The sequence below is a fragment of the Tursiops truncatus genome, chromosome 2 (assembly GCF_011762595.2).
Source record: "Tursiops truncatus isolate mTurTru1 chromosome 2, mTurTru1.mat.Y, whole genome shotgun sequence".
In the NCBI taxonomy this organism is placed as follows: Eukaryota; Metazoa; Chordata; class Mammalia; order Artiodactyla; family Delphinidae; genus Tursiops; species Tursiops truncatus.
The window spans coordinates 66,369,583-66,392,798 of NC_047035.1; the positions used below are offsets into that span (position 1 = coordinate 66,369,583).

General features: G+C 36.0%; 1 protein-coding gene across 3 annotated transcripts in view; it reads right to left on the reverse strand.

Annotated features, from left to right (window-relative positions):
* The window catches only part of ARHGAP5 (Rho GTPase activating protein 5), a 72,975-nt gene that overhangs the window by 29,025 nt on the left and 20,734 nt on the right, over positions 1–23,216 (reverse strand). For 2 of the 3 annotated variants that reach the window (XR_012330004.1, XM_019924051.3), the window contains exon 3: positions 9,390–9,537. Coding sequence is in view for 2 of the 3 variants with exons in the window: in XM_019924051.3 (XP_019779610.1) it covers positions 9,390–9,537 (148 nt within the window). In the remaining variant the exon portion in view is untranslated. The remainder of the gene's footprint in view (positions 1–9,389; positions 9,538–23,216) is intronic. The other variant, XM_019924052.3, reaches the window with a different exon arrangement.

Consider the following 23,216-nt stretch of genomic DNA (forward strand, 5'->3'; position numbering starts at 1 on the left):
CCGCAAAAAAAAAAAAAGACCAAATAACTTTCCAAAGATCCACAGCCATACATTCAATTGAATCTTGAACTTTTAAAGAACCAGGCCACACAGCAGGAGATGAGCAGTGGGCGAATGAGGGAAGCTTCATCTGTATTTACAGCTGTTCCCCACTGCAGTGCTGGAGAGCGGCTGCAAATACAGATTTTCACTGGCAGAGAGGTTTGACTGCACAGAGACCATAATAAATCAACTGCTTGCAGAAACATATCAAAACCCTATCAGTGAGTGGCAAGTGACCATTAAGCTGCATCTTACATACTAGACTGGACCATAAGCAACACACTTCGGCTGTCACTGTCTCCCAATACCCCCAGGTGGGACCATCTAGTTACAGGAAAACAAGCTCAGGGCTCCCACTGATTCTGCATTATGGTGAGTTGTATGATTATTTCATTATGTATTACAATGTAATATTAACAGAAATAAAGTGCACAATAAATGTAATGTGCTTGAATCATCCTGAAACCACCCCCCTGACACCGTGCCCCTGCCAGTCTGTGGAAAAATTGTCTTCTACAAAACCGATCCCTGAGGCCAAAACAGTTGGGGACCACTGCCCTACAGGCACCTTAAGATTTAAGATGTACATAATATGAATCTATTATCAAACTGTCAAATCTGCTTTTCATACCATAATTCCTGTTTTCATTAATGGTGTACCACCTATGGTCACCCTAATATAGAATCTGAGAGGCATTTTTGAGACCTCTTTCAACTCCTTATCTATCCTAAATAGTTTCTTAGAGAGGACTATTACTCTTTCTTTTCAATCTCTCTCCACCACACTTTCTGTCTACTTAAAACTTATACTAATATTTCAAGGGTCATTTCCTAACTGGAACTTATCACAACTTCAACTAAAAACTGTAAACTTTATATGAAACAACAGTTTTCAGACACTGAACTATAGGCAGCTCAAAACTGATCTGTAAGGAAAAAGAAGCAAATAAATTAAAATGTCTGAATGCCCCGATTTAGTGCCTGGAAACAGATTTTAGATAGCAGTGCAGAGAGGTGGAATCATATTGGCCTACCAGAGTTGAGAATGTGGAGACAGGAGTTCAGAAAGGATGAGATGTCTAGAATTTGTGAGGTAGAATACCAAAAAAAGAGGGAGAGGTATATAGAGAAAGCCTCAGAGATATGCAGAAAAGACACTGGAGTCTTTGGTTGAATACTGCAAGTGTGTGAGAGGAAACTTTCTGAGGACAGGGGCTGAGACTAGTCCAAGTTCTATTCTCAAAAGACTTTTTTTTTTAAGTATTGTTTTCTTTTTTTAATTGAAGTATAGCTGATTTTAAGACCTTCTAATATGCAGGGCAGTAAGTGAAGTCTTCATACCTTAAAGTAGGTCTAAATAAATACTAGAATAAAAGCTGCCATGGATCTGCCAAAATAAACTTACAAGCAAGCCTAGAAAGGACCAGACTGATCCACAAAAGGCTTAACACATGACAAAACAAATCCAACACTCTTTAAAGGAACACTAGAAAATTCACCACGCAAAATGAAATATTCAAAATGTCTGATGTCAAATCAAAACCGCCAGTCAAAGAAGCAGAAAAACACAACCCATAATCAGGAGAAAAGCCAACAGAAACATAAACAGACCGAGAAATAAAATATGACAGAATCCATAAAACAAGGGCCTTAAAACAGCTATTATAAATTTTATAAGTATATTTAAAGATGTAAAAGAAAATATCAACATGATATTGATAAATGATAAAAAAGAGACTTAAAATGGAACTTCTAGATTTGACCATACAGAAAAAAAAAAAAAAAATCAGTGAACTAGAAGATATAGCAATAGATACACAGTCTAGGTGAAATGAAACACAGAAAGAAAAAAAGGTTTAAAAAAATGAACAGTCTCAGTAAGCTGCGGAACAATTTTAAGATGTCTAATACCATGTAACTGGAGTCCATAACTGGGAAATAGAACAGGAAAAAATATTTCAATAATGGCCGCAAATTTGAAAATTATAAACCATGACATCTAAGAAGCTCCAGAAACCTCAAGCAGAAGTGTTTTTTTTTTTTAAGCACACACTAAAATACATTTTTAATAATATTGCTAAAAACTAGAGAGAATAATGTTAAAAGCAGCCGGGAATCGAGGGAGAAAGGGGAACACATCATATACAGAGGAATACTGCTAAGAATAGCAGCAGATTTCCTTTTAAATATCATGCAGGAGACAAGAAGCAGTCTTTAAAAAGCTGAAAAGAAGAGCTTCCCTGGTGGCGCAGTGGTTACCCGCCTGCCAATGCAGGGGATACAGGTTCACACCCTGGTCCAGGAAGATCCCACATGCCGCAGAGCAATTAAGCCCGTGTGCCACAACTACTGAGCCTGCACTCTAGAGCCCACAAGCCACAACTACTGAGCCCATGTGCCACAATTACTGAAGCCCGCGCGTCTAGAGCCCGTGATCCGCAACAAGAGAAGCCACTGCAATGAGAAGCTCGCACACCGCAATGAAGAGTAGCCCCCACTTGCCACAACTAGAGAAAGCCCGCACATAGCAACTTAAACCTAACGCAGCCAAAAATAAATAAAATAAATTTTTTTTAAAAAAAGCTGAAAAGAAAAAAGAAATCCATCAACAGCCTAGAACTATCAGAAGAACAAAGTTGAAAGACTACACTTCTTGATTTCAAAACTTACTAGAAAGCTAAAATAATGAAAACAAAGTGGTACTGGCAAAAAAGGATAGGCATAGGGACTTCCCTGGTGGTGCAGTGGTTAAGACTCCATGCTCCCAATGCAGGGGGCCCAGGTTCAATTCTTGGTCAGGGAACTAGATCCCACATGCATGCTGCAACTAAGAGTTCACATGCCACAACTGAGGAGCCAATGACCCACAACTAAGGAGCCCACCTGCCACAACTAAGACCCAGTGCAACCAAATAAATATATAAAAAAAAATGGATAGGCATATAGATAAATGGAATATACGTGGAAGTGCAGAAGTACTCATATTTACAGTCAATTGATTTTCAAAAAGAATGCCAAGGCAATTCAATAAATGGTGCTTGGACAATGGATACGTAAAAGCAAACAAATCAAGCTGGAATCCTTCCTTGTGCCATACACAAAAATTAACTCAAAATGGACCACAGACCTCAATGAAAGAGCTAAAACCAAAAAAACTCTTAGAAGAACATATAGGATCATAAATCTTTGTGATCTTGGGTTTGCTAAAACCTTCTTAGATATGATACCATGTGCACAGTAACAAAATTTTTTAAAAAACTGGATTTCATCAAAATTTTCAACTTTTGTGCTTCAAACGATACCAATAAGGAATCTGGGGAAAAAATTTTTGCAAGTCATATTGAAAGCAACTTGTATCCAGGATATATAAAGAGCTCTTAAACTCAACAGTAAGACAAACAACTCAATTTAAAAATGGTAAAGTATCCAGGGGCTTCCCTGGTGGCGCAGTGGTTGAGTCTGCCTGCTGATGCAGGGGACACGGGTTTGTGCCCCGATCTGGGAAGATCCCACATGCCGCGGAGCGGCTAGGCCCGTGAGCCACGGCAGCTGAGCCTGCGCATCCGTCCAGAGCCTGTGCTCCGCAACGGGAGAGGCCACAACAGTGAGAGGCCCGCGTACCGAAAAAAAAAGGTAAAGTATCTGAATATATACTTCTCCAAAGACGATATACAAATGGCCAATAAACACTTGAAAATATGTTCAACATCATTTATCATCAGGGAAATGCAAATCAAAACCATATGAGACAGCATTTCATACCCAGTAGGATGGCTATAATCAAAAAATCAGAAAATAAGTGTTAGCAAAGATGTGGAGAAACTGGAACTCTTGCATATTGCTGGTGGGAATGTAAAATGGTGCAGCCACTTTGGAAGACAGTCTGGTAAATTCCTCAAACGGTTAAACATAGAGCTACCATATGATCTAGAAATTCCACTCTTAGGTATATATACTCAAAAGAAGTGAAAAACGTGTCCACACAAAACTTTTACAGGAGGGTTCACAGCAGCAATATTCACAATAGTAAAAAAGTGGCAAACAACACAAATGTTCATCAATGGAAAATTATTCAACAATAAAAATGAATGAAGTACTGATAGATGCTAACACTGATGTTATAAAACGCTATGTTAAATCAAAGAAGCCAGTCATAAAAGACCAGAACAGGTAAATCTATAGAGACAGAAAGTTAAGGGGGGTGGGTGTGGAGAAGAGGGAGTGACTGCTTAATGGGTGGGGTTTATTTTGGGAGTGATGAAAATGCTCTAAAATTGAAAGTGCCGATGGCTGCACAACTCTGTGAATATACAAATATACCACTGGATTGTACAATTTAAATGGGTGAATTGTAGAGTGTGATATCTTTCAAAAATAAGGATAATTATCTGTTTAAAGCAAAAATTATGAACATATATTGTGATGTTTAAAACATATTGGAAAATTAAAATGTACAACAAAAGAACAAGGGATAGGAGGGTTAAATGCACTGTTCCAAGGTTCTTAAGCTACATATCATGGTGGTGTAATGTTGCCTGAAGATGAACTGTGATTAAACAAACAGTGATAAAAATCACAAATGCACAACTACAGTTCTGTACCACACCATTAGCCACATTTAACATGATTCTGAGGGAGCAGGACTGACCTTATGTACAAGTCCCCTTTTCCCGCAAAAATGAATGAAAAAATAAAGTCAGCATCTTTTAAACCAGTGGCCACATAGTAAAAACTGTACATCGTTGTCCATTCATTTAAAAACCAAAGTCACTAGGATGGTATAAAAGTGATAACTGATGCCTTTTTAACTTTCTGAACTTTTTATTATTTCAAATTCTAGAGCACCACTAAAAAATCCTAACAGATAAATATAACTAATAACCCTGGCATTGGAGTTAAGATAGAATAAAAAATATTCAGTTAATCCAAAAGAAGGCAGGAAAAGAAAAGGAATAATGTTCACATGAAACAAAAAGAAAAATAAAAACAAGATGGCAGATTTAAAACCAGTCATACTGATTATTACATGAAAAGTCAATGATCAAATAAACGCTCTGCTTAAAAGAAATGGACTGTCAGATTCAGATATGCTATCCATAAGAAACTATGTTAAATATAAAGATACAAATGAAAGGATGAAAAAAGATATACCACATAGACACTACTCAAAAGAAAATACCATTGGCTATGTTAATTTTAGACAAATAAGGCTTCAGAACAAGGAGAATGCTTCATAACGATAATAGGTCAGTTCATAAAAAAAGACATAATCCTAAATGTATGTGCAACTAAAAGAATTTCAAAACACATGAAGCAAAAACTAACACAACTGAAAGGAGAAACAGACAAATCTCAATCATGATTTCAGATTTCAATAGTACTCGATTAAAAAAAACAAGTCAACAAGAAAATCAGTAAGGATAGACAAGACTTGACGAATACTCTCAAGAACTTGACCTGACATTTATAGAACCCTTCACCCAACAGCTTAAAAAACATTCTGTTGAAGGCTCCATGGAACATTCTTCAAAACAGACCACATTCTGGGCTATAAATAACAAGTCTCAATAAACTTACACTGAAATCAAACTGTTTTCCAACTACAATAGAATTAAACTAGAAATGAATAACAAAGATATCTGGAAAACATTTAGAAATAAAACACTCTTAATAATCAATGAGTTAAATTAAAAAGTCAAAAGAGAAATTACAAAGTATTTTGAACTGAATGAAAATGGAAACAACATATCAAGATCAGTGGCACACAGCTAAAATGATGTTTATAGGAAATTTTTAAACATTTAACATTATAGTAGAAGACTGGTCAAAATCATTAGCTAGCTTCCATTTTAAGAAACTATAAAGAAACAAAATGAAAGCAGAAAGAAGGAAAACAGAAAAAAAAGTAGAATTCAATGAATTTAGAAATGGACAAGAGAGGAAAATCAATAAAACCAGAAGTTGGTTCTTTGAAAGATCAAGAAAATTGATAAACCTCTCTCAAGAGGACAAAAAAAAGAAATCAGTAATGCCAAAAACAAAAGAGAAGACAGATGCTACAGACATTAAAAGTATGATAAGGAATTTTATAAACCACCTCTGCCAACTTGAATGAAATGGACAAACTCCTTGAAAGACACAATCAATGCTTACTGAAGAAACTGAAAATCTGTACAGCCCTGTATCTATTAAAGGAATTTAATGTATAGTTAAAAGCCTCCTCACAAACAAGATTCCAGGTCCAAATAGTTTCCCGGGTGAATTCTACAGAAATTTAATAAAGAAATATTACCATTCTATACAAACTTTTCCAGAAAATAGACTCAGTCTATGATGCCAGGTTTACCCTGATAGCAAAACCAGACAAAGACACTGCAAGAAAAGAAAACTATAGACCAATATTTCTTAGAATACAGAAACCCTTAACATTTTAGCAAACTGGATCCAGCGATAAAACATTATGACCAAATGGTGTATGACTAACCCAGGAACGCAAGGTTAGTTTAAAAATCAACATTTAAAAATCAATTAATGGGGTTTCCCTGGTGGCACAGTGCTTAAGATTCTACCTGCCAATACAGGGGACACGGGTTCATGCCCTGGCCCAGGAAGATCCCACATGCCACAGATCAACTAAGCCCATGCATCACAACTACTGAGCCTGTGCTCTAGAGCCCATGAGTCACAACTACTGAAGCCTGAGTGCCTAGAGCCTGTGCTCCGCAATAAGAGAAGCCATGACAATGAGAAGCCTGTTAAACAGCAACGAAGACCCAATGAAGATCCCACAGCCAAAAAAACAAAAAAAAAACCTCAAAAAAAAAATCAATTAATATAATTCACCACATAAACAGACTTTAATAAGAACTCTAGGATCATATCAACAGAAGCAGAAAAGCCACATGACAAAATCAACATCCATTTTGGATAAAAATGCAGCAAACTAAGAATAGAAGGATTGGGACTTTCCTGGTGGTCCAGTGGTAAAGAATCCACCTTCCAATGCAGGGAACGTGGGTTCAATCCCTGGTCAGGGAACTAAGATCCCACATGCTGCAGGGCAACTAAAGCCCACATGCCACAACTACTGAGCTCATGTGCCTCAACTAGAGCCAGTGTGCTGCAAACTAAAGAGTCCTGGCGCTCTGGAACCCGCAGGCCACAACTAGAGAAGAGAAAACCTACACGCCACAACTAGAGAGAAGCCCAAGCATCACAACGAAGAGCCCGAGCACCGCAACGAGAAAGATCCCGCGTGCCTCAACGAAGACCCCACGTGCCGCAACTAAGACCCGACAGACTTAAAAAAAAATAAAATAAAGAAATAAAAATCTTAAAAAATAAAAAAAATAAAAGAGCCAGTGCTTTCTTTAAAAAAATAGAAGGATACTTTTCAACCTGATAAAGAATATCTACAAAAAACTAAGAGCTAACATCATTCCTGACAAAAGACTAGATGCTTTCTGAGGTGATAAAAATGTTCTAAATCTTGATTGTGGTGGTGCTTATATGACTATAGAGTTATTAAAACTCATACTGTATAATTAAAATTGGTAAATTTTATTGCATGTAAGTTATGACAGTAAAGCTGATTTTAAAAACTTCCACCATATTTTCTTCAGGGTTGTTTAAAAGGTTAGTCCTCTAAACAAGGGTGTTGATTATATTTACGTTACAAGTTAAACCTTAAATATGGAGATGGCTGCTCCAGTCCATAATGAGAATCTGATATTCAATTCTTAAACAACTGAGAATTTCTGCTAAAATGGATTAGCATTAATCAGTAACAAAATAATACATACTACTACATCAACAAAAGAACTAGCTTTAATCTTTATATAAGTATTCTTATGGTTTCATGGTACCTAACTAAGTATACTTCTAACAAAGCACTTAAATATATAAATTACCTGCCAGTTGACTGAACTAATTCAAATGTTGCTAAGAATTGAACTAGAATTTTCATTTTATCTTACACTTGGAATTTATTTTCCTCAAGCCAGATCACTCAACTACCATGAAAATATTCAAGAAGTGGGACTTTTTAATTATAAAAATAAATGTACAAAATGCAATCCATTATTACTTTATTATTTTCTAATCACTAAAGAAAAGTCTTTTTGAATTGCTCAGTCATATCCACAAGGCCTAATTATATTACTAGAGAAAATGAGATTTCTTTTACCTCAAAGCAGATAGCTAATATTATAAGAACTTCTGCATTTCTACTATGCTAAAGATGGACAGAAATACATAAAGAAATTTGCCTAATACTTCTGTTGAAGGAAAAAACAAATGATTAAAGGCATATACAAATACAGGCTCTATAAATTAAAATTTATTAACTTAAGGGAGAAGATAGGCTATTTCAACTCTAATACCAGTGGATAACAGGTATTGCCCCATATTCCAATCATTATTAAAACTGAAAGTTAGCACTTCTCACCGGACAACCTAATATGTACATATAGAACTTAGCTGACAGTCAAGATTAAATGGTATGGCGTACATACACCTAAGTAAAAATGAGCTTGATTTTTTAGATAGGACATGGGCATCCTAGCTTGTTTATTCTTTAAACAATAGTTGTTTATCAAAAGAGGTCATTAAGAATAAATAAAGCTAAAATGAAATTAGCTCACGTTTTCAAACCATTACATTTTGGAGTCTATTCAAATCACTGAAGTTTCATGGTTAACTTGTATTCATTTTAAATGCACATAAACATAATATTCTGCCTTTATAACCCAACTCTGACTACTTTCTGAATAGTTTCATCAGACAAAGTAAACATAAGAGCAGGCTTGTTTTTAAAACAGTGAGGATATCTACACACTCCTTACAAATACAACTCAAACCATACAAACCATATTAAGCTAGTGGGGCTGAATAAATAGTAACATCACAAGCTACCTCTTGCACATTCACAAATATTGCTATGAATTTTTAAAAGAAAAATTCGTGTGTAAAATGAGTTAAAAATAGTATTAGACTTAAAATGTTGCAAACATTCAAATTACTGATTTAAATCATAACTATGATTAAACAGTAGCATAATTTAATAACTGAGTTATTCTAAATTCCAGAAAAAGGTAAGTTTAACATTTTAGTATTTGACTTAGCCATTTAATAAAGAGAAGTCCAACAAAAGTATGACTGGCTAACGACAAAACTGCTTTCAAATATCAGATGGTTACATCTAGAATTAATACTCAAGATAATCAATCCTAATGAGAACGATACACCTCTTTCAAATTCTAGCTTGAATCAGGAACATTTGACACACTATTGGTGTAGCAAAAGTGAAATTTTATATCAAACCTCTTGCAATGATACTTCTATCCTACCTGTATCTTCAATAAATTCCACACATTTTTCAACAAATAGTGGTATGGGCTTCTCAGCTGTAACCAGATCCTGGAGGGGCATCCCAAAGTAATTACTTTCCCAATTTCTACGTGTTGGTGGATTGAAGTTCTTAGTTTTCTTTTTCTGCTATAAAAAAACATATTCAAGTTAAAACTATTAAAATTAATTTCTTTCAGAAAAACATTAGTATTAAGCAATGTAAATAAACATTTTGTATCAAAAGATATATTTAAAAGCCATATCCAACCTAAATGTCCATCAATACCGGGTTCATTAAAAAAATTCTGCTAGAAGCAGCAACGTGACCAAGAGAAAGAGACAAAAGTGAACAGACAAAAAAAATGGCTGAATAGAAGAAACTTTTTCCTTTGTAAAATAATAGAAAACTGGACAGGTAGGGAAATTAGAAAAGATCATTTTTCAATGCCAAGTGAAAAGGAGAAACTAGGAGTAAGCAATGCTCAATTCACAGTTTCAGTGTGGTCTGTTTATTGGTGCATTTGTTATTTGGTCTTTGGGGAAGTTCCAAGTGAGATTTTTGTGCATAGCTATATTAGTAAGAATATAACATAGCTTTAATTATTGATTATACAATGAAGCTATTCAACTCCATGAGTTTTAACCCCATCATTTCCTCATTTTCTTCCTATCTATTGACTCTATTTCTTAAATATTAAGATAATTTTTATAAAAGAAAATAACATCCTAGTGGGAAAGGAGATGTTAATTTAGTCTATTAAAAATGTTTTATTAAGCACTCCCAAAAAGATAATTTTTATAAGTAATGGACAAAACATTTTCACAATAATAAACAAAATTACGTAAGAATTTTCAAAGTTTAATTTCAATATTGCATTGGGAGAAAATGGGTTCTTAACCAGGGAGCGAACATTTCAAAAACCTAAGGAAATACTGCCTGGAATTCAACCCTTAAGGAGATTCTGAGTCACTCTTCCTTAAGTAGGGTGTATTTATATTTGTCGTAAGTATTGTTACTGACTTACAAATCACATAAAAACATACCATTTCTAATCAGAAAAGTGTGTGTGGGGGCAGGGGAGGGAACACAGGCAGAGCTTTCAATGCTTAAAGCAACAGTCCTCATTTTAATTTCCAGAGGAGTCTCTCCTTTGGATGGACTGATCTTTCAATGTGTTCTTCCAAGTTCCAAGTTATGCAACTGATACCCTGCATAATCAATCAAGTCCTTTCTTCATTTCAATTTCAGGCTGCTCTACCTATCAAACTTCCAGATCTCATGAAATCCAACTTCTAAGTCTTCATATATTATCACTCTGATGATACAGATTACATAAACTCTGGTAGGTACAGATTACATACAATATAACTAGTTGTCTGAAATGTTACCAACAAAGCATTGGAATACTTGGTATGGCTCAAGACCTAGCCCACCAAGTCAAGTAGTGTGGATCCTTCCTTACTCCTTAAACAATCCTTCCACTACCACCACCACCAAAACAGAACAATGTGCAAGAAAGTAGAAATGAAGAGATTGTTATTTCAAAGCTGAGGTAGGGATACAGCGACTGGGTCCTCTTCTTTCTCAGGAGCACTAAGGTGCTTTCCAGCCTGCAAACTATTAGCTGCACCATTTGATTACAAAAGTGAAAACTGAGGCAAAGATGGATGTTTTTGTTTACAGAGATAATACAGTGGTGAAAAAGATTACACTTAAGCAAGTTAATGAAAACAGCAATGCCTAACCTATGGCAAGAGCCATGAAACAGGAATAAAAGATCTTAATCTGCAATGACACCTAAAAAACAAAGTTGTAAGAAAAGTAAGCTAGCTAGTCCTAACTGTTCCAATCAACTCTTAAGAAATTCTCTTTTCATATTACCCTTTAGGAACCAAACTAAACTCTGAATACTTCACTAAAATTGGGGGTAGATTTCTCTGGCTTATGCTCAGGGAATATCCATCCCTCAAAGTCCATAAAGTTACAAGGGCAAGTTATTTAATTCTGCAGTTACTCCAAGATCAGATTACACCAGTAATCTGAGGCAATGAAATGCTAAGTGGCTTATAGCATGGAATTTCTGGCAAAGTATAAAGGGATAACTTACTAACATACAACTGCCCTGACAGTCAAGTTATAGTTCACATATATGGGGAAAAAAAGCGTAAAAAGCTTATGTGACTTTACCAATTTTTCTACTAATTTACAGTGGTGCAAAAGAAAACTCTATGTAGGAAAATAGTTTTGAATTAGACATTCCTATATTAGCTTTTATGATGAATAAAAACATATATAACTTTTTTTCTATAAGTGATGGTTCTTAAGCATAAGAATCACTTCAGGGAGTTCTTTAGAAATGTGAATTTTGAAAAACTATACATTATTCTAACATACAACCCTTAGTTAAGAGTTGCTAATCTATAGCTACAAATTTATACCAATTCAAATTAACTTACATAATTTAAAATCTATTTCATAAATTAAACTAAGGCTAGATGATTACAACTGCTATAAAATCCCATCAAGGTTCTCTGAAATGCAAGAAAAAGATGAGGCGTATGGTTATTTGGTCATTTATTTTTTTTATTTTTTATTTTTTTTGCAGTACGCGGGCCTCTCACTGTTGTGGCCTCTCCCGCTGCGGAGCGCAGGCTCAGCGGCCATGGCTCACGGGCCCAGCCGCTCCGCGGCATGTGGGATCTTCCCGGAGCGGGGCACGAACCCGTGTCCCCTGCATTGGCAGGCGGACTCTCAACCACTGCGCCACCAGGGAAGCCCTGGTCATTTATATCTATAGCTTTTGATGAACCAATAGTCAGAAATGGCAGGTCCCAATAAATAATTATGCCAGCAGGAAAACAGGATCTGATTTATGATAATCCAACTTTTGATTCATTACTACATTCATACAAATCTTAATTTCTGCTTAAATGCAAATACCCAAGGTCTTTTCTTCCTGGCCACTTAGGCAAATCTCATGTCTGCAAAAGCATATCCAGTAAAATAAACATTGTATTTCACAAATAATATAAACAATGTTATCAGTTAAGTGTCCAGTGGATATTAAAAACTATCATTAGTATAAGTAAACAGGACCAGGAAAAGGCATATAAATAGCTCTTTACAGAATCTGCTCTTCCACTTCAGCAATATCAGCAACACAACAAAGGAGAGCATCTAAGCAACATCCTCAAATATTCAATAAATACTGTCGATACAATCAATAACACTGAAAAAAACAATACCTCAATTGCTTCATATGTAACCAACAAACTGTAGAAAACTTAAGTAGCAAAAAACAGTTGAGGAGGCTTTCAAAGAATAAATCCAGGAAACAAGAAATTTTGGACTTCTCTATTCTCTTAAATTTATTATGGGATTCTTGAAATAAAAGATTAAAGAAGAAATGAGACAACCAGAGGCAAAATGTAAAGAAAGTGAAGAAAAAAATCCATTAAAGAAATGAATACCTCTTTAGTAAAAGACCCAATATGATTGAAAAGATCAGAATAAAGTGGAAAAGATCATCAGAGTTCTCTTTTCTACTGTATCATTTCTTTGACACATGCCAAAAAATACTTTTGCTCCCACTCTTAAAAGAAGTCTTAATCTTCTTCTCTCTGCTAGCTACTGCTCCAGAATTCTACTTCCTTTTGTAGAACAAACTCTATATAAATCATCTATACTAGTTGTCTCCAATTCCCCTCCTTCCATTCCCTCTTATATGTACTTATATTAGTTTATCACTCTCATCACTCCACTAAATCTGCTCTTATTAAGTTCACAAATGACTGTTTTGCAATAGTCAGTTCTCAGCTCTCATCTTACTCAACTTTTCAGCAGTCACTCTCTTTAGTGGACTTCAGGAGACGACCTCTATTATCTCACTTGTTCTCCCCTTATTAGTCTCCTTAGCTTGTCCCTCCTCGGCAACCTTATAATACTGTGAATACCCCAGGCCTCAGTCTCTGCCTTTTTTTCTCAATATCTATAATCACCCTCTTGGTAATGTCATCCATATGCTGCTAACCCAAATTAATACTGCCAGCTCAGCTCTTTCTCCTGAACTCCAGATTCATTTGAAACCTTCTACCTGACTCTTCACTTGAATGTCTAAGAGATATTTCTTTCTTAACATGCAAAACTGAACTCCTGATGATTTCCTTAAAAGGAGCTCCATCTTCAGCCTTCTACATCTCAGTTGCTGGCAATTCCATCCTTTCAGCTGCCAGCCTAAAATCTTGGAGTCATTTTTGATCCCTCTTATTTTCTCACACCTTACTTCCAAATCTATGAGATCTTAACCATCTTCACTGCTAATTCCCTGGTCCATACAGCTATCACCATTTCACATATGTAGATTACTGCATTGACTGCTCAATCAATCCTCCCTGCTTCTACCACCATTCTCTACATACCGTTCTCAATAAAGCACCCAGAATGATAGTGACCCACAAATAACAGCCTTCAAGGCCATATATAATCTAGCATGCTTTGAACTCGGCTTCTATATATTCTTACCTCATTTTCCTCTACTTTCTCCATCATTTTACTCCCTTTCCTTACTTCCTTGTGCAAGTAAGTTACACAGCTTACTTGCTTTTTTAGCATGTGACACATGCTCCTAACTTAGGACTTTTGCATTGGCTGTTCCCTTTACCCTCTCAATAAGGCCTACATGGACTATTAAAAATTGTGATCTATGGCCTGTCTTTCTCTAACTACTGCCCAGTACTTCTAATCCCTCTTACACTGCTTTTCCTACCCACAACACTATATAAATTTTCTCATATATCATCATCATCATCATTATTATTTTGGTGTACGCCTGCTACAATTTAAGCTCCACACAAGGGCACGGATTTTTATCTGCTTTGTTCATTAACATACTCCAATGCTCTGGAATTCTGCTTGTGAGAAAGAGAGAAGTGCAAAGATAGTCGAGGTCTCTTCTGAAATAATGAATTTAATTTGTAGATTGAATGATCTCACCACAAATAGGAGTAAACCATCAAGTTACAGACATATGCTGCTGAACTCAGTAAGCTTCAAAAATCTTAAAAGCATCTAGGCAGAAGAAACCAATGACCAACAAAGGAGGGAAAATATCAGGCTAGCCTCAAAGTTCTCACGAAAACTTGGGAAGTCAGAAAACTCTTCTATGTGAATATTCATGGGAAAAAGATTTGTCAAAGATTCTTTATTTAGCCAGTATGTCATCCAAATGTGTGTAACAAGCAACTACAGCTTTTTTTAAGTTCTCAAATATGTAATAGTTAATATTTAAATTATAGCACTCTCGAACTGCCCTAGAAATCCTAAACACATAATGAAACATCATCGGGCGGAGACAGGGCATGGAGGGATAAATTAGGAGCTTGGGATCAACATATACACACTACTATATATAAAATAGATAACCAACAAGGACCTACTGTATAGCACAGGGAACTATACTCAATGTTTTGTAATAATCTACAAGGGAAAAGAATCTGAAAAAGAATAACTATTAGTTCCTTTATTTCTCTCTCTCTCTTTTTTTGCTGATGAAGAATAAAAATAGATAACAAGAAAAAAGCAAATTAAAAAGTAAATGTAAATGGATTAAGATCAGATCAGCTATAAAAGACTCTCAGACTTGGTACAAAACTAAACAGGAGAACCTCCCTGGTGGCACAGTCGTTAAGAATCTGCCTGCCAATGCAGGGGACACGGGTTCGAGCCCTGGTCCGGGAAGGTCCCAAATGCCACAGACCAAGTAAGCCCGTGTGCCACAACTACTGAAGCCCATGCGCCTAGAGCCTGTGCTCCGCAACAAGAGAAGCCACCGCAATGAGAAGCTTGCGCACCACAACAAAGAGGAGCCCCCACTTGCCACAACTAGAGAAAGCCCTTGCGCAGCATCGAAAATCCAATGCAGCCAAAAACAAACAAACAAACAAACAAATAAATTCATTTAAAAAAACACAAAAAACTAAACGTGACTAACCACATGCCATTTAAACAGACTCCTAAAAACTGAAAACAAAATGATGGAGAAAGTAATGATTTTTTTTGTTTTTACAAGAGCAAGGTTAACATTGCAGCTGTCTTCAAAGCAAAAAGCTTTGAACTATACAAAAGAGACTCACTTACAATTATCTAGAATTCAATCCACCAAGTAGCAGAAACAAAGTATAGCAGAAATATGTACCTCTATGGAAACAGAATAAGAAATTTTAAATGATCTCCTTTAGTCCTTGTCAAGATCTAGTACACCAAAATTAATGATAATAAAGACGAATTAAGAAGGTTGATTTTAACAGATTTACATATACTGATATATGTTACAGTTTAAGAACAGGATAAATAGTATAATTCCATTCCATCAAAATAAATCATTTATGTTAATATTATAGCAAAAATTAAAAAACAAATACCAAACTATTGACAACGATACCCTTAAATTTAGAGCAGGGTATAGAAGGAAAGAGAAAGAAAAGACTGGGAGGAGGTTATACAGAATTTTCACTGTAAATTGTACATTTCCTTTTGTAAAGGAAGTACTTTTTGAAAAGATAAAGATCACTTGTGTAACCAGAAAAAAACCAAGATTTAAAAAATTGTGTCTATGAGGGACTTCCCTGGTGGCACAGTGGTTAAGAATCCACCTGCCAATGCAGGGGACATGGGTTCAAGCCCTGGTCCGGGAAGATCCCACATGACGTGGAGCAACTAAGCCCATGCACCACAACTACTGAGCCTGCGCTCTGGAGCCCACAAGCTACAACTACTGAGACTGCGTGCCATAGCTACTGAAGCTCATGTGCTTAGAGCCCATGCTCCGCAACAAGAGGAGCCACCACAATGAGAAGCCCACGCACCACAACGAAGAGTAGTCCCCGCTTGCCACAACTAGAGAAAGCCTGCACGCAGCAACGAAGACCCAACACAGCCAAAAACAGATTAATTAAAAAATTTATGTCTATGATATATAAACTTTAATCCTCTTTTCAAAATGGAAACAAATAGGAAATCAAATTTCTCCCCAATGGCTTCCAATTTGAGTTTTCTCTGGTCCTGCCCTATATACTCTGTCCCACTCAAGAGATTCTCAACATATCACAGCATGCTAAAAAATTCTGAGAAGTTGTACAATTAAAGAAACTCATGTAACTACAAGTACTACCTACCCTCTCTCTTCCTAATGTCCTCAACTCACATTTCATTGGAAAAGACACATAGGAATTCCCTTTTCTTCATTTATACCTACAACCAACCCACCTATGTATCTCTACCCTGATTCATGTTTTCCTTCTGTAGTATCCCCTGTTCATACAAGCCAATATCTTCTTTCCAATATCTTCTTATCCCTCGCCTCTTCTTTCATAGCATCAACCTGTCCCTCTCCTGGGTCATTCTTATGAATATACAAATATAATATCTCTCATCTTTAAAAACAAACATGAAAACAAAACCCTCTTTTGATCCCATATTGAACTCTAGCTACTGACCCAAATCTTGCTCCCTTTCATAGAAACACTTCTTGAAGGTGTCATCTACATCTATCTCTACTTTTCACATCCCATTCATTCTTCACCTTGCTTCCATCTGGCTTTCTCTCCCATTCCACTAAACTGCTTGTCAAGATCAGATACTTCCACACTATCAAAATGTTGCTCTCAGCAACATTCTTTCTTGATCACTTCCTCCTTAAACACTTGCTCTCTTGGCTCCCATGTCACTACTCTTAACCAGTTTTTCCTCTTTTCTCACCAGGGATTCATTTTTCTTTCTTTCTTTCTTTTTTTTTAACATCTTCATTGGAGTATAATTGCTTTACAATGGTGTGTTAGTTTCTGCTTTGTAACAAAGTGAATCAGCTATACATATATATATATATATCCCCATATCTCCTCCCTCTTGTGTCTCCCTCCCATCCTCCCTATCCCACCCCTCTAGATGGTCACAAAGAACGGAGCTGATCTCCCTGTGCTATGCGGCTGCTTCCCACTAACTATCTATTTTACATCTGGTAGTATATATAAGTCCATGCCACTCTCTCACTTCATCCCAGCTTACCCTTCCCCCTCCCCGTGTCCTCAAGTCCATTCTCTATGTCTGCATCTTTATTCCTGTCATCCTGCCCCTAGGTTCTGCATAACCCCCCCCTTTTTTTTTTTTAAAGATTCCATATATATGTGTTAGCATACGGTATTTGTTTTTCTCTTTCTGGCTTACTTCACTCTGTATGACAGTTACTAGTCCATCCACCTCACTACAAATAACCCAATTTCATTTCTTTTTATGGCTGAGTAATATTCCATCATATATATGTGCCACATCTTCTTTATCCATTCATGTGTCAATGGATACTTAGGTTGCTTCCATGTCCTGGCTATTGAAAATAGAGCTGCAATAAACGTTGTGGTACATGACTCTTTTTGAATTATGGTTTTCTCAGGGTATATGCCCAGTAGTGGGATCAGTTTCACCTGCCAACAAGTCTTCCTGGTCTACCCAAACTCACTTCTGAGCCCCTCCCTTCTTCTCTAGCTATTCTCTGTCCTTACGTGAATTTATCTAAACTCATAACTTTCAATCCTTTTATAACCTGATAAGTCTTCCTCTGAATACCAGATTCATAATCTAACTTTTATACTTCCACTGGGATGTCAACATAGATATTTTAAACATAATATAAAAAGCACAAAACAGATGTCTTGAGTCTCTCTGGTCTGAAACCTTTCATCCTTAACCTTCTTCACTATCTCAGTAAATCTAAATCTACCCAGTTGCTTAAACCATAAATTTATGAATCAGCTTTGATTTTCCCTTACTCTCCACAGTGAATGCATAAGAAGCCCTGTTGGTATGACTTCCAAAATACTCTAGAAACTGTCCACTTTTCCTTTTTAGTACCTATAACTTGGCACATGGTGGGTGCTCAGTCAACACTAACAGCAGCAAACAAAATTATAAACAAGAACCAGAGAAAGCCTTTACCATATAAGATTTCTGTTAATAAACATACGAAATACTGTTAGTTTATTTACCAGTTATGCAAACAGTTTCATTATACCTAATTTTTTTTTTACTACGGGAGTCATTATATAGATGTATCTAAGCTTAAGCATCTGAACCTAATAAAATCAGGATTCATACAAAATAATGATTCTTATCATAAAACTACAAGAAGGATTAAATAGCCAACTCTATGTGAATTCATTTGGATATAAGGTAATGTACTTTCAACAGTGTGTAAGAACTGAGCATTTACCATGTGCATAATAACATCATGCTAGGTACTGTGCAGGATAGGATACACAAAGCTACACGTGTGAAAATCTGCATAGAGTACACACACACACACACACATGCGTGCACACAGTCACAAGTACAAGCAAACCTGGGGGAATCTAAAGTATCTGCGGGTCACATTAATGTCAATACCCTGTTTGTGATATTTTACTAGTTTTGCAAGATGTTACCTTTGCGGGAAACTGGGCAAAGGGTCCATGGAATCTTTCTGCATTATTTCTTACAATGGTATGTCCATCTACAATTACCTCAAATTAAAAAGATTTTTTTTAAAAAAAGGTCATTGCAATAATCCAAGTAAGAATTTATGATAACCTCAACTAAGACTGTGACAATGAAATGGAAACAACATGTTTCACAGCAGAATAAAGATCAGACAAGTTAAATAGCAAGAGCATGTAGCTTTGACCCACAGTAACTCCTTCCTGAAAATACATCCTTACCCAATCATGGTGAGGATAGGGAAGAAATATCTATGACCTGTGAGGAAAAACCTGCCTTTCCTAATGAGCAAGTACAAACAAGCCTTGTATGACTGACTTCTAGAATCTCACAGGAATTTCATTGAAGACCACATTTGGCTACACAGGGTTTCTCAACTTCAGTATTATTGACATTTTGAATTGCAGGGTGTTTAGCAGCATCCTTGGCCTCAATCCAACAGATACCAGTAGCAATTCCCCACCTGAGTTGTGACAGCCAAAAATGTCTCCAGGTATTGCCAGATGCTCCCTGCAGGTCAAAATTGACCCTGGTTGAGAACCATTGCGCTAGGCTAATAAAATCAAGGACTAAGAACTCAAGTTTGGGAGATGGCTACAGATATAGCCCTGGGAAGTCTGAGACTTTAACTTTAAAAAAAAAAAGTCAATACATAATTCAAGATAGAGAATCACTACTGTACGGTACACAAAGATGAATGATAATCATAACTGCCTTCAAAAAGCTTACAATGTAGTAAGAAAAACAAAACTTATTAAACTACAAAGCAATAAAACTACTAGAAAGTGATTACTTTATGTGGGAAGAATAAGTATTACACCATAGCATAACACATCAACATAAAAAAGAAGTCTTTAGAGTCAGTACTCCATGAAGGTCTACTTAATCCTTTTTTTTTTTTTTTTTTTTTTAATTCTCTAAAAGCTGTTAGGTGCTGGATGTTGTGAATGCTCTTTCAGACCCTTTAACCTAACACTAGGTGAAAAGAGGGAAGAGAAAATAACTGAGGGCAAATAAATGTGGTCTGGGTTCTTGTATACATGTATCAGACAAACTGGTTGACAACCCTATAAACTCACTTATAAGTCTTGGAATAGTAACAATTGTCCATTGATATAAAATTATAGTAAGAACACAGTAGTCTATGTTATAGAGGTAAAGTGCCTCCTTTATATATTAACTAAATATAGTCTAACAATTAATATAATGAATGTGCTGCAAAAGAATAATTTCAGTAATTTGTGCTATGCCAGTTTTTGCTAAACATTCAACATGCTGTTATGAAAACTAAGTAAAAACACAAAGTTTGAATAGAAAGCCACACTGAAGACATTTACATTTGCTTTTAAATTAGTGAAAACAAGCATACCACTGACACAATCATTTAAACTGAGTCTTATTAGAACACATCAGTCAAAATATACTTTAAAAACTAACCATCTCGTTACATTTCATTCTGAATTTGAAGAGTAACAGATCATGGTCAACCCAACAGCACAGAACAAATTCAAAGAAACAGCAAATAGTGAAATGCAGGCAGAAATATTCACATTATATATCCACACTTACATCATACCATAAATTGATGTCACCAGCACCAGAAATGCTACTAAAGAAACCAATTTTAACTTTATGAGAAATTTCAGAAACACCTTAGAACTAATCAGTCAGATGTAGAACATATTTAGCCAATATGAAAGCAATAAAAATCGTTACTAAGACTTCTAAATAAATGCTTTCCAAATGAAATGAGAGATATGAAAGAACCAGAAGTTTTACTAACCTTGATGAAAATATAAAATATGTTTAATTTTCACCAAAATCAAATGTACTAGACTGAATGCCTGAGAGCAGAGCCCATGACCAAGTCATCCCTGTATCCTTAGCTTTGGACAGTGTTCAGGCATAGAAGGCATTCAGTAAGATGCTTGTTGAATAAAACAACAGTTTCCTTGAGTCAAAATAAATGTAATTATTTTTAAAAACCCATAAATCGTTCTTTCATTACCACTACAAAAACAAACCTATATACTCCTACTGACTTCAAACTGATCATAGTACAACATACTATGCTAGGCCATGGAGATCAACTATAAACAACATGTAAATCTAGCCTGCATTAGACACTGCAATTTTCATCCCTTAGAAATTACCCTAATTTGGGGGAAGCCAACCTCGCCAAGAGCTCTAAAGGCTCAGGCCTACATTCAATAGCATAATTCTCCACCTCTGGCCAGACTTTACTGGTCAGGAATGGATATAAGACCCAACTCATGGCAATGAGGCTGGAAAAGATGCTGGCTGAGGAATCTGGGAAAGCAATTTTCTCATTCTTCTGATCATACTTCCTTTATAAAAGTGACCCTCACTCTCTCCCCTAAGGAAGTGTCTGCAAAGTAATAACATATATAATGGGCACCCTATTATCAACTGCCCAGAAATCTAACCAAGGTACTCCCCAAAAAATAGGTGAGAAATAGAAAACCTGAAACTGTCGAGCAGTTCAAGACTTTGTTAAATGACTTAGCTCATTAAACAAAGTGCAAACTACTCTATCTGTATCTGATCTGTAAGTATTGCTCTTCCTACAGTAAGCTCTTTAATCATCCAATTTTTTTTTTTTTTTTTTTTGCGGTACGCGGGCCTCTCACTGTTGTGGCCTATCCCGTTGCGGAGCACAGGCTCCGGACGCGCAGGCTCAGCGGCCATGGCTCACGGGCCCAGCCGCTCCGCGGCATGTGGGATCCTCCCGGACCGGGGCACGAATCCGTGTCCCCTGCATCGGCAGGCGGACTCTCAACCACTGTGCCACCAGGGAAGCCCCATCCAATTTTTATTTAGCCTTAATTATAACTCTTCCAAGAACCTCAGATGTGAACACTGACAGTCAGTTAAGTGACTGTCAAGAGGTTAAGTGATATACACTAAAAATAAAAAGCAAACTTACCCTACAACTTATACATTTTGATACAGACAAACAGCAGTTCACCACAGACATACTTTCATATACTTCATTACTTTTATATCTGGAATGAACAATCTATAAATCAAGAGAAAATTCTGGTCACCACTGTCTGGTTGACAGTGTTTTCAAAAGGCATTTTACTTAATAAAGACTGTAGGTTCTAGAAGTCAGAAGTCAAATAATTCTAAACTTAAGATTACTATACTCTAAAGGATCTACCCTATTAATAGCTTGGTATCAGTTCACTATCTACTAATACTAAATTAACATCTTCGACTCAATATATACATATAGATATCTCTTCAGTTTTTTGAAGAAAACATTATCTATTTTGGTATTCTTCCCTAAACAGGCTCCAAACCCTAGTATAATGGCTAAAGCAGCAGAATCTTCTAAGATACTATTTGATAGAGGGGTTTAATAAGAAGGGACCAATAAAACACAGAGAAAATAATAAGGACTGGATGGAACATTTGAGAGTAAAATAGGAGTTGGTAGTTGCTAATATAAATAAGAGGATGAAAAGATTCATGACCTGGAAATAAGACAGGAAAACAATTTTAAAGAAAAGCTCAAAAAGAAAAATCATTAGAATACCAGCTTATTCTAATGCACCACAAAATTCACAAAGTATTCTACTATTTACTATCTGAATCAAGCTGACAGCACTGAAATGGATACTGAAGAAAAAACAAACTAGTTAAAACACAAGTATATCTCATTGAATGGATGTTAAAAACTGGCAATTTTATCAATATTAACTCAAATTTTCTCATTCAGTTCATTCTCTTAAGCACTATTTTTCAAGCACCTGTTAAGTTAAAGTCAATTCAGTAGGTCACAACCAGCACCCCTTTTTTCACTGCAATAGACTAGAAAATCAAAATAACTTATAAAGTAGGTATTGTTTTGCAAGATTTCCTTTACATAGAAATATTTATGTCTATAACGGGTTATGACTTAAGAAAATCCTTGCAAATCAAGAAATATCTTAGAGGTTTTGTTCCCACAACTAACACTAAACTCATTTTGGGGTATAGAACAAAAGATAATTAAGCATAAAGCCTTCTCTGCTTGGCAGGAATGACAACTAAAGCCCACATTAAGAGAAACAGATCTTTGAGCCTTCCTTAGATGCCACTAATGCCCAAAAGTTATAATCTTCCAATGTCAAGGAACCTGAGAAAATATTCCTAGACTATAGCTCCCATGTTGGAATCAAAGAATGAAGGTAAAAAGAATGAACTTTTCTCTTAGAGGAAAAAAAAAAAAAGAAGAAGAAGAAGTACATAAATTCAGGATCAAAAATCACAGGAGTATTTAATTTAAAAATGAGTC